Source organism: Artemia franciscana, chromosome 6 (assembly GCF_032884065.1).
Source record: "Artemia franciscana chromosome 6, ASM3288406v1, whole genome shotgun sequence".
In the NCBI taxonomy this organism is placed as follows: Eukaryota; Metazoa; Arthropoda; class Branchiopoda; order Anostraca; family Artemiidae; genus Artemia; species Artemia franciscana.
Window position 1 is genome coordinate 37020107 of NC_088868.1, and position 13692 is coordinate 37033798.

The following is a 13692-nucleotide window of genomic DNA, read 5'->3' on the forward strand; positions in this document are numbered from 1 at the left end:
CCAATCTCAGATCAAAAAGCCTTTCTGTCAGATATCCAAATAAGGCTGTAAGACCAAGAAATTCAGAAATGGTGGAATGACCTTAGCCAGTCGGAAAGCTTAAGTTCTTACTATAAGGTGAAAGAAAATTATGGTGAAGAGCTATATTTTAAATTAGGGATTCCAAAAGAATCCCTGAGGTCTTAACTGCAGGTGCGAGCAAACTGTCTCCCTCTTCATAGTATTTGTAAAAATAGGTGTCACCCGGAAATGCGGAATACTTGCCCAATTTGCGGTGATCTTGATTGGCTAGACCATTTTCTTTTCAGGTGTCAGGGGCTAAATGAGCTAAGAGGGAGCTTTCTTGGGGTGGGTGGTCGTGAGCCCCTTCTTGGAACTTTGAAGTCGATGTCGAAAATAAATATAGTAGCAGTGACAAATTTTGTCCGGAAGGGTCTTGTTATTCGAAAGTCGATTGTTACATAATTTAGTTTGTTTGTTGTTATATATGTATGTATACGGCCTGAAAAATGGCTTAAAATACAGTCATTCATTCATAAGCAGAAAAAATCTTTTTTGAATAGAAGACTTAGCAATGCTCATGATTAAATCTGGTGGTTTAGCCGCTGGTAAGAAGGATCTCCCATTCAAAGGCCGAGTCAAGAATTATGAAAAGCTTATAACGGTGGAAATTGGAGCTAATGCCCAAAAGAAAAATACACGCCGTCAAATGTTCAGGATTTTCTCCCCTTTTTACTAATCCGTTGATTATTTTACATTAAATGAGTTAGTACCACAACATAACCTAAAAATGATATCTCGTATATGTCGTGAGCAGTAAGAATAGGACTAACTAGCCACCTATAAGAAACTTCAAAAAGGGCATCAAAATTTTTATTATATTGATTTTTGTTACGTTTTTACGATTCTGAAAAAAATATTTCGGGGAAGGGGTTTCAAATCCCCTAGACCCCCTCTCCTGGATACGGCCTTGATTTGAGTAGATGAGTAGAGCTTAGATGAGTGATGAGTAGAAAGACCCTTTCATCGATTTTTTTTCTTTTTTAGTTTATTTCTGTAAAAGAAGTCAAATAAACAAGGAAGGTAGATTGAATGATAAAAAAAATTCTTGATTAGATGTTCATACTTGGTTACTAACCACGTTGCTGATTGGACAATGCTGATGTCCAATCAGAATTTACACAAATTAGGTGTTGCATACCCTAGAGAACAACTTTACAAGTGACTTAGCTGACAAATTAATTAATTCATGTACTAAAGACATCAAATTACAAATATTTTTTAACTCCGACCCAGTTTAGGTGAAGTCACACCTGGAAACTGCGATTTTCTCAGATTGTGCCTTTGGTTACTTAAGAATTTTGAAGCTTTTAGGGCAGTATCACATTTTGTCAGTGTTGCCGCGTTGAACAGTAAAAATAAATAAACAAAACTAATTAGTTAGATTTAATAAAGCTTTTTGTCAGTAAAAGTTTAAACATGAATAACATTTCAATTCTCAAAAACCACTATACCTTCAAAGGAAAGCTAAACCACCTTAAGCCATTTGGTGGTATATTTTTTTTTAATTCAGTTTCGCTGACTTTTCACCGTTTTTTTTTTTTTTTTTTTTGCACCCTCATAAAACAAGATCATAAAGACGAGACGATTCTCTGATTGTGCTTTTGGTTATTTAATAATTTTGAAGTTTTTAAGGGCAGTATCACATTTTGTCAGTGTTGCCACGTTAACCAGTAAAAATAAATAAGCGAAACTAATTAGTTGCGTACATCTACTACTACCAAAAATTGCATAGCCGAGTGGGGTCTTCTTTTTTTTTTATTAAAAACGATTTCCAATTTTGCTTTTTTTTTAAAGATATATATGATTGTGCCAATTTCCATTCAACCAACCTTAATGATCGATTTTGATTTTCGCGGTCCTTGGAACTATAAAGATGTGTGTAAGGTATGCAAAAAGCCAGTAAGTACAACCTAAGAAGAATTCTTCCCTTTGAATTGATCCATAAACATAAGGTATACAATACCTTTGAGCGTGTCTAAATGAGCAATTTCTCAGCAATCTATAAATTTGATGCTTCCACACGTTTGTCTTTATTCTATTCCAAAAATACCTCAATAGAAGTTGCTGGATGAAAATAGGCTTATTCAGAGAATATGATATTTATGAAAAGAGTTCAAGAGAATTAGATGTGGCTTATGAAATAGTAATAAGTTTATTGTAATTACTTATCAGTTTTGAATCTGCGGTCGTTTAATAAATAACGTCTAGTAAATGTGAATTGATCATTTCATACAAATTCCAATACTGTCTTCCAACATGCATCATCATCATCACGAACAGCTTCGTCACTATCATCACCATAAATACTAAATCTCGGCTTATTTTCATTCTATATTTTTTACACATATGAGCCACGTGCTGAACCTTGCTGAATTCAAATTATAGAGTGACTTTTAATCTGCATTAGTGGAAGATATCAGGGGGCTCCTTCTCATTACCTCTTAACAGCTAAGCTACAACAATGTTGTACATTGTTCAAATTCGAACTAAGCGATTTATAGTCTGGATGTTCGGAGGATTAAAAAAACATAAATTGTATTGCATGTCAGTCAGTGTGTATTTTGATCCTAGAATACTTGTGTTGTTCTGTAAACATCCAATCACTGCTTCATTAACATATACTATCGAATACAATATTATGAGATGTTTTGCAGAGGAATCACATACTAATTACAGATTGTGAAGCCAACGACTGACTGCAACATTGTCAAGTGAAGGGAACGTATTTTTCCCTGAAGGATATTTATTATTGAAAATTAACAATAATACTCCGTATATGGTGTTTACTCGAAGATTTGTAACATGTCTATATATATGAGGCTGGAGTTGGGAGGGGGTTTGGACCTCAGGGACTCCCCTTAAGCTTGATATATCCTTGCATGTTTCTGCTTCCAAGACGGTATAGCATGCCTACTTTTCTACCGATGTGTATATTTGTAGGTGATGTCCATGCAAAGGACGAGCATAGAAATGGGTCAGATTTCAGGGATCGCCGTTGACACTCCTGGAAGAAATATTTTAAAATTTTCCCACTGATGTTCTTTTAACCCCTGCACCAAACATAAAAATTCCTCTTCTTCTCTTCAAGGTTTTAGATCAAGTTTATCAGACGAAGGCAACAAGTAATATGGCTCATTCAAATAATTGAACCCAGTAGTCCTGCCTTGTATACCAAAAAATCAAAATAAAAAAACTAGGTTAACTATATGAAGGATATTGGAAATTTTTATTAAAAATTGCCAATAAACAAATTTTTATATGTCGCTACATGGTTCCTTCTGTACTTAATGTCAACAAAATGAATGGGAATTGACCGCTTGAATATATCGATATATATTATATATCGGTACAATATATATATCGATATATTGTATATGAATACAATATATATGAATATAATATATTGTATATGAAATATTATATATATATGAATATATATCGATACAATATATTGAATATGAATATATTGAATATATCATGTTGCAACATAATATACATCACATACTCGCAAAGCGAATCTATTACGTTACCGTGGTGTTTATAGATCTAGCAATCTATTTGGACAGGAAATAAACACAAACACCCCCTCATAGTACGCTGTATGGCATTGATACAGGGCATCGTAAAGCCACGTCTTAAATTATATAATTAAGGTCATAAAGATGCTATATATCTAAAAGCTTATACACAAATTTTAGAGAGCAGATTTTGCTAATTTTATTTCATGTATAAGCCGATAAGAAATAAATAAGTCTCCTTGCTGGTAGATATAAGGAGACTATAAGAGGCCACGCCTTACTCTTCTGTTCGGAACATTCAAACAGTTCGTGGTAACGAACTGTAGTAAGGAGCGACCTGGCTCAATAGTAAACGAAACTCTGAAAAACGGAATTTTAATACTAATAGATACATCAAAAGAATCGAATTTTTATGCTGATTTTAAATATAAAAGTTTTATAAATTTGTCTTATTCATCAAAAGTAACGAGCCTGAGATAATTTGCCTTGTTTTCGAAAATAGGGGGAAACACCACCCAAAAGTCATAGGATCTTAACGAAAATCACACCATTTTATTCAGCGTATCAGAGAACCCTACTTTGGAAGTTTCAAGCTCCTATCTACAAAAATGTGGAACTTGTTTCAAAAATGTTTTCCCAGGGGTGATCGTATCGACCAAGTGGTCCTAGAATGTCGCGAGAGGGCTCATTCTAACGGAAATTAAAAGTTCTAGTGCCCTTTCTAAGTGACCAAAAAGTTAGAGGGCAAAAATTGGAGGGTACCTAGGCCCACCTCCCACGCTCATGCTTTTCCCAAAGTCAACGGATCAAAATTTTGAGATAGCCATTTTATTCAACATAGTCAAAAAACATAATAAATATGTCTTTGGGCTGCCTTACTCCCCCACAGTCCCTGGGGGAGGGGCTGCAAGTTAAAAACTTTGACCAGTGTTTACGTACAGTAATGGTTATTTGGAAGTGTATAGACCTTTTCAGGAGGATTTTTTGGTTAGGGGGGGATGAGGGGAGGGAGCTACGTGGGAAGATCTTCCCTTGGAGGAATTTGTCATGGGAGAAGAGAAATTCCATGAAGGGGGCGCAGGATTTTCTAGCATTATTAAAAAAAAAACAATGATAAAATAAATATGAAGAAGCTTTTTCCATTGAAAGTAAGGATCAGCATTAAAACTTAAAACGAACAGAAATTATTACGCATATAATTGGTTCATATCTTCCTAAATACCTCGCTCTTTGCGCTAAAGTATTTTTAGTAATTTCAACGATTTATTCTACAGCCTTTGTGATTCAGGGGTCAATCTTAAAGAATTGGGACAAAATTAAAGCTTTATTGTGAAGAGCGAGGGGGCATATTAACGAAGGGGCAAACCCCTCATATTCATAATACAAATATACTAATATAGAAGTTTTACGTAAGTTAATTTGTAAGTTACGTATATTTTTACTAATAAAAACATTCTTTAAAAATTCTAGTTGCCTTTCTAAGTAACCAAAAAATTAGAGGGCAACTAGACTTCCTCTCCCACCATTTTCCTCAAAATATTCTGATCAAAACTAAGAGAACGCCATTTAGCAAAAAAAAAAAAATTAATACGTAAATTTCGTTTTACTTATTCATTTGTGGAGAGCCAAAATCAAACAAGCATTAATTAAAAAACATTCAGAAATTAAATAAAAGAAAAACAATTTTTTTGCTAAAAGTAAGGAGCAACATTAAAACTTAAAATGAACAGAAATTACTCCATGTATGAAAGGGGCTGTTCCCTCCTCAACGTCCCGCTCTTTACGCTAAAGTTATTTACTGTTTTATAAAGTAGAATTAAGAGAAAGAGTTAAACTTTAGCGTAAACAGCGGGACGTTGAGGAGGGAACAGCCCCTTTCATACACGGAGTAATTTCTGTTCGTTTTAAGTTTTGATGTCGCTCCTTACTTTTAGTTAAAAAAACTTATCTTTTTTTTATTTAATAGCTATTATAAACCAGTAACCGCGTATTGCTTCAATTTTGTGACAAATAAGAAAAATTAACGCATTTCCACTCTAGTGTCAACAGCGCTAATAACCTTATTCACGTTATTGACCAAAATGAAAAAAAACCGGATTACTGTTTTTTTCCAATTAAGACGGCGTTTTAGACAAACCTTCTTAACATATTATAAGTATGATGTAACTAGTAACATCTGTGGATCGGGTCAAAACGTTACAGGGTGGGCCATAAAACCCTCCCTCTAGTTATTGCGTCCATATCCGTATGAACTCTATTGTAAACCATTTATCTATCAGAGAAGAGCACCTAGTAAAGAGCGAACCCTAGCCCATAGTAACTGAAAATTTAAAATCACGATTTGAAAAAAAAACTACTGTAAAGGGTACTCTAGTTGTTTACTCATTAAAGCATTATAAAACTTTTTTTTTTCGGTAGTTTTAACAGCTTAGCGCGAGACAAGACAAAGAGAGGTAACATGATAATATTCATTATCATCACAGAGGTGACAGAGATTGAAAATATACAGTTTAGGCTGTATATTTGCTCATTAGGGGCAGTGGTAGTAAAGTATTTGGACAGTGTGAAGTTAGAAAGGAATTCTTACTACATAATATGCAGAATAATTGTACCTAACACATTAGGAATGCAGACCCACTATGCTTTATCCCCCCTAATGTGCAAATATATAGCTTAAATTTGTTTCTGAAGTATTATATTGTTATCTTACTTTGGGACAATATCACTAAGATTAAGCGTCAGAGAAACATATTAGAAGAATATTAGGTAGGGGGTATATCATTTAAGTACCCTGTGAAGTGAGGAAGAAACTCCAATTGAACCTAATCCAGGAATGACCTCTGTTATTTTTGCTAAGCTTAATGGTAAAAGTTAATCGCGAAAATAAATTTACCGAGACATAAAAAATAGCATGAAACCCTGCAAAAATGGTACCGGATCGAAATGAAAACTGGACCATGAAAGTTACAACAGCCAAAAACCCCATAGGGGTAAATTACAGTTCCCCACCTTGAGCAACAAGGAAAATATTTTTTTCACATGTTGCAAGCAAGTGAATGACACGGAAACTAGCACGAAAGTATAAAAAAAAAAAAAAACCTTAAAAGGCCGACATTTTGTGTCGAAGGGCCAAAATCCATACGTGTGTTTATCTGGATGACTTTGTGAATCTTACGTTTTATAATTGTGAACTTAGGCATAATTTTTATTAGTATTGAGTTATGCTACTCGATGTCTGACAATTATATTCCTTGAAATTTACATCCCCTGAATACGCTCCTGCATGCAGGTCTTGTTGGTTAATTACCAAGAATAGCAGTAAAAAGAATCAGTTGGGAAAATGATTTTGCAAATGTTGTTCCATAACTCACAGCTCCCTAAATAAAATAAATGCAGAAAATGTAAACAATGAAAATACACGTTGTATAAAGTAGTTTATTTCAAGCAAATAATAAAAAATCAAGTTTAATAAAATAAGAAGCAATATATATAAGACATAAAAATATCAATATATTTATCACTGTTTTTATTAATAATATTTACAAGTTTTTTTGTTTATATAGTACTTATATAGTATCATCTGTATTGCTTTTCAGCTCTAATTGAAGTTCATAAAACTTTTCCCGTTTTCAAGCAAACTTGTGACACAAAATTGTATTTTATTCTATTCTAAAGAGAATTCTCAGATTGAATATTTCGACCTCACTCCTCTGAGGATTACAGTTACACTATAAGGGTTAGTTTTATCAGAAATGCTCACAGATCCAACTTTTAGGGAAAGGAAGGCCGGTTCGTCTTGGGTAGGGGGGGGGGTATCAGTAGAAATATCCAGAAATCCAAATGAGTTTCTTTTATATACAAGCAGAATTTATGATTGGTGATTTATGAATTTATAATTGGTACGTCATCGATATAACATTTCAGAATCAGAATCGCCCACACCCAAGAAAATCCAGAATCACCTTATAAAACCCAGAAGTCCAAGTATTCAACAAATTCTTTCGCCCCTCCTCCGAACTGAGAAGGAAAAGACTTTCCTTTTGTAGAAAGACCAAATCCTTCTTATTTAGTCACAATGTCCGAATGAACAAAACCCCATCCCCAAAAACGGAAAATCACCCCACTCCATAAGTGAGAAAAAAGTTGGTGGTCGGTAAAATATCAGAGTTTTACCGACCATAGCCAATGTCCGTGGTAACCATAGCTATGTCACAAGTTATCAGCACAATATCGGAGTTTTACTGACCATAGCCAATGTCCGTGGTAACCATAGCTATGTCCGTGGGATAGACAGTTATTATCTGCGATGATAACCTCTGACATTCCAATGTAGACTGCAACTTGACTACACAATTTTTCGAAATTCCTGTTGACCAAACCAGTGCAAGTTTAAAACAATGTCTTTATCGCGAATATTTTTGGAAAATTTGAAAGATACTTCAAAAGTTTATCATACAATTGCCCTAATTCCGCAAAAATATGGGTAGTAGAATAATTTAGTTAAATTTAAAATAACTTGTGCAATTCAAACCCCTTGTTCAAATTTCTAAAAACCTAAATTAGTTGAAAATAAAATTCACAGTTTAAGTGTTATTTAGTGTTTACGAGCACATTGCCCAAAATATGTTAAATAACCAAACAAATACAGTCATTCAAATTCTAGGTTATTTAGACTAAGAGTGAAGATTCCCTCTGCGCCTACACTACTACAGCTACATATCCTTTTACTTACAAAACATGCAGACGACTTTTAATTCTATTTAATCTACAGCAGAATAAACATTTTTAGACATTCTAACACCTGCTCTCGTTCCGTAGATTTCGCAAAATGACACTACATTCATTTATAAACTTATGCACATAAGCCCCCCCCCCCCCAAGAAAACAGAAAAATAAACTCGGACAGAATCACTTTTAGCATAAGATATTTACATATAAATTTATTTGTACATTCCGTTCACGTAAATGCACCTTTTCCATTTATTTACTATTTCTTCTGCTTCTTTTTTGACACAGATGGCTCTACAGATTCTTCCACTTCTTTGCGTGGCTGTACTACTATTTTCCGCTTTCTAATCGTTTCTTTCTCTAAATATCTATCAACTGTGGATTGTACGCGGTTCGGGTCAAAGTCCAGGTCCATTCTCACCAACTTCAACCTGAAATGACAACGAAAGACAGATAAAATACAAGATATTTATTCAGGTAATGTCAATTGGGGGAAGGGCTATTGCCCCCCAGACCTTGAAAACACTTTTTTTGGTAGTATCAATAAAACATATCTTCTACTTAAAAAATAAGAGAAACCACGAAATCCCCCCCCCCCCCCTCCTTTAGAAGAACACACAAGAAAAAACAAAAAGAACCAAACTACAGGAACAAAGGGTACTACACAGGTGTAACAACACAATCATAGATTTATTACCTGAATAAAACTTATTTGGGTACCATCAATCGGGGGGAGGTCAATTGGTCCCTCCTCTTGATTTTGAAAAACAATTTTTTCGGTATGTTCATAGAAAATACTTTTTCCATTTTGGAAATTTTCATTAAAAGACCGAAAAAATAACAAAATTTGCTTGCAAGTGCTACAGTTTTCTGCTTTCTCATAGTTTCCTTCTCTAAATATCTCTAAAAATGATGAACTGAATGTGATTCAAATCTTATTATGACATCATATAAGCGATTTCTGATATGATGTCATGCATAGCATAAATAAGATTGAGTTTCCAACGCATCAGTTATTCATATAATATAATGTCTGTTCGAAGGGCAAAAAAAAACGAAAATTTGCAGTTGCAGTTACTATAAGTGATGATTCTTTGGAACCAACATCTGAACTGTCAAACGTGATAAGATACCAATACCATCAATGGCGACAACACCAATACGGGTAGCTAAAGCAAAGGCCATTGCTAAATTGTCTGAAGTAATCAATATAAGTCTATAACCAGCAACTTCGATTTGAAATGACAACAAGATAAAGGTAAAATACAAAAAAAATGTTCTGGCAACATAGGCAATTGATTTCCCCCCCTGGACTTCAAAAAAACATCTTCTTAGTATTTTTGTAGAAAGATACATTTTCTTTAAAAATAAGAAAAGTCACAAAACCTTACCCCTTATGTTGAAAAATACATTTGCGGGGGAGGGGCTGGGAAGCTGGGTCAAACCCCGTAATCAGGGTTGCCACCCCTGGTTATTTATAACTAATTCTAGTGGTTTTTTATATTGCCTAAACAAAAAAATCACTAATTCAGCATATTAATCACTTGATCATTGAAGAAAATTACTAAATAAACAAAAAAATCGCTGAAATCCAGTGAATTTTTTCTTACCGGGTGGCCGCCCTGCCTTTAATCCCCCCCCCCCTTAGATATGGCTTTGCGTAGCAGACCTAAACAACCGGTATTGTCTGCTTTAAACGAATCACAGGACGTGGCTAGTGGTATCGCATGAAAGGAAAAGCGCAATGAACTCGTAATATATTACAAATTGATACATTACGAACACAATATGCATACTTTTCAAATGTTTCAGTTAAATACACATAGATGGCGTTACTTCTCGTCTGCGATAATTCTAGTCTGTGATACTTCTACTCCTTTGGATCCCTTCAAGCTCTGTATGAATTTAGGCATTCTGGGGTTACTGAAGAAAAGAAAAAAGGAGATGTTCCTAGACATCCTTAGATTTAAACAAAAAGCCCGAGATATTCCTCCTGACAATTTTTAGTTAAATTTTAAAGATTAACAGCTTATTTAAAAAATTAAAATTCCAACTTAAATTCCGAATCCCTAGAGTTGGTTGGAAAGTTCCAAAACTGACATCGGTTTACTCAAGGCGGAAGTAAAGACGATTTTAGGGGAAAAACAGACGGGGCACTTGCCCTGGGCACAGAAATTTTAGGGGCGCCAAATTTGGAATAGATAATATACCAGTAAAATCATTTAGAAATTTCAGAAATTTTATTTTTATTAAAAATAAAGTCAAGGGTTAAGTAAAATATGAAAATGATAAAAAATAAAGATAAATCATAAAAAAATTAAATAATAATAATTAAAATAATTTAAGATAATTAAATAATTTAAATAATAAATTGTTAATTAATTCAAAATAATTTCGTTAATAAATTAAAATTTTGTGGGAGACAGGGCTGGGGAGAGCTAATCTAGATTTTCCCCCGGTAACATAAGAGGACACAAAAGCCGATGACTGCAGGTCACAGTGCTGTTTGCGAAACCAAATTTTTGTTCGTGTTTCTAATAATTCGTAGATTTGTCTTGTGTTTGTTATATTTTAATTACTATAGTTATTTTTATTTTTGACTAAAAGATACAATGCTTCGCCATGCCTATAAAACTGTATTTTGTTTCCAATAAGTAATTTGATACTGTCAAGTCATAGTTTTGTCAATTTGTTTTTTGCACTGATTGTCAATTTACGTAAATATTGAAAAAAATATTGTCAATTTGCGCACCTAGAACAGAGTTGTCAGACAACAAATACAGATAAACATTTTTTTTAAAAAAAAATTAGACAATTTCAAATATTTTAGAGAACTAAGCACATTTTTCTTGATTTATATTTTTTAGCTTAAAATTTTTTTTTTATTTTCTTGATTTTGATAAAAAAAATTCTTAGCATTTTTTTTTCATCAAGACGGACAATATTTTAGCAATTTGATTAGCAAACGATATCAAACGGTGTCAATCGATGTAAAGGCAACGGTGTTAATCGATGTACAACATCTATGTTTAGACAATTTTAAGGGATGCTTAAACATCGTGACCTAACGACAATAGCTCGGAGACCGAAAGAGCCCTAACAAAAACAAAATATACGACATAAAAATGATCTTTTTATGGCCAATGAAAATACTAGACGAAAAAAGTGAATATTTTGGGAAGATAGCCAGCAACCTTCAAGATTCCCTTGTCTTAAGAGCCGAGCTTCTAAATCTTCGAATCATATAAATTCCAAAATATAGTAATTTGATAGCCTACCAGCTATACGTATAGTTATGGTTTAGGCACATCTTTACAAAATAGGGGAGAGATATCCAAAGGGGAGGGATAGGCTAGGTTAGTCCAAACAAAAATATTGGACGAACAAAGTGAATATTTCAGGAGGACAACCACCTACCTTAAGCTCCCCTAATTTAACAGTCAAGCTTCTAAATCCTACATGAATCAAATATATCCAAAATGTAGTAGTTTGACATGTTTGCCAATTATGCGTATAGTAGAGGTTTTGGCACATCTCCACACAAGGAGAGAGAGGAAAGGTATCCCTAGAATAGTCCAAACGTAAATACAGGACGAACAAAGTGAATATTACAGTCAAGCTATTAAAACATATATGAACAATATAAATTCCAAATATACAGGTTTTATTTGTTTACAATTATCAGTATATTTTAAGTTTAGACATATCCGCACACAAGGGGATGGGGATGTCTCCTTGAATTAATCCAAAAGCCATCTCTTTCGAAAAATTTAGAAATAGTAAATGGCATTGACGTTTTTTTTTTTTCACGACTAACCTCAGTTTCTAGTCTCATTTATTTCCTGAAGTCCTGAAATTCGACTCAGGTACCTGTTAATTAAATAATGTTTCAGCGTGGAACTATTATTCAGATAACTGAAATTTGAAGACATGAAATTATTTTTAGAACAATAAAAAAAATTAAATTGAAATAAAATTATACAAAATCATAACAGAAATAAATAATAAAATAACAACAATAATTAGCAAAATAATAATAATGATAATAACATTTGAAATATATCTAATGGAATAATAATTTGAAATTAAATTTGTTGAATAATGACAATATTATTATTTGAAAACAATACCAAAAGAATTATCCAGATGATTAAAATAATTTGAGTTATTTGTTGTTGTGTTTTTACTTATTGCTGCCACCTATTTTTAGCAAGAGCTAGTTTGCATTTGCATTGATGATCACAAACATGCAATCTATTTTTATGTAATCAGATAAAAATAGATTTAGCAATAAACAAAATATAAAAGAAAGGGTCTTCTAATATAAAAGAAACTTGGCTGAGCAACCATAAATCAACCCTCATATAATTCCAAGGGTGCAAATTTCCAGAATGGATGAAACAGAGCCAATATACCATAGAACATCGAAGTTTGGATAAAAAAGAATTGACCAAGTTTTCAGTAAAAGAAATATGATCAGCATTTAGCTAAAACTAAAGTTGGGAGGTATATCTGTAATTGATCATGCAACTCCACTCTTTACCACTGTTTGTGACTCTTAGTGAGTCACAAACAGTCACTGTTGTGACTCTTAATTAGTCACTGTTGTGTGACTTAAGAGTAATTGTGACTTAATTAGTCATCTTAAGAGTCACTGTTGTGACTCTTAGTGTGATATATGGTCTGTCCATATGTGTGATATATGATATATGGTCTGTCCCATTAATTCAAAATCCTCTGTCTCAGCAAAATGTTTGAAGCGTAACGAGGGAGGGGGCCCTTTCCCCTATAGTGCATCGAGTATTATAACTCCCTGATTTGTTAGGAAGACTGGACTTCCTAACAAATCACCAATACCAATTCCAATACAAATCACAATACCAGTACCAATATTTTAGCAACAGTTGAAGGGGATATTGAACGAACCAAAAGACACTATGTGCATACTACAATTATTGCTACTACTACTAATATCATCTGGTTATTCCCACCCCTTTATGATACCCAGTAAAACGGAAAAAAAATACAAGTCTAACTAACAACTCACTGCAACGCTCCTCCTCGACCCCAATATGTTCAAACCTTCATTCCTGATGCCTCCCATTAAGCACCAATCTCTGCCAAGTCCTTTCTTATTGCTTTTTTTATCCCGTTGGGGGGGGGGGGAGGGAACCCAGAGTGGGAGGTCGTCCGGTTTTATTTGGTCCTAGATGGATGGTCAAAGAGGACAATATTTGGCAATCTGTCGTTCTTCATCCACAGAGCGTGCCCTTCTCTGTCTTTCTCTTATTACATTGGTTCTCATCGGTTCAACCCCACCTGGAAGGCGGGATTGAAACAAATTTTTGTACATTTTTCTATTTGTAGTGCAATCAGTCAAACA

The 13692-nt window shown here is 33.8% G+C and overlaps 1 protein-coding gene across 4 annotated transcripts in view; it reads right to left on the reverse strand.

The window, feature by feature from the left end:
* Window positions 1-7000: 7000 nt before the first annotated feature.
* LOC136028380 (zinc finger and SCAN domain-containing protein 10-like) overlaps window positions 7001-13692 on the reverse strand; it is a 28676-nt gene continuing 21984 nt past the window's right edge. For 2 of the 4 annotated variants that reach the window (XM_065706187.1, XM_065706189.1), the window contains exons 6-7: window positions 11727-11874; window positions 7001-8740 (exon numbers count right to left, since the gene is read on the reverse strand). In XM_065706187.1, coding sequence (XP_065562259.1) covers window positions 8708-8740; window positions 11727-11874 — 181 coding nt within the window. In that variant the 3' untranslated portion in view covers window positions 7001-8707. The remainder of the gene's footprint in view (window positions 8741-11726; window positions 11875-13692) is intronic. The other 2 variants (XM_065706188.1, XM_065706190.1) reach the window with 1 other exon arrangement.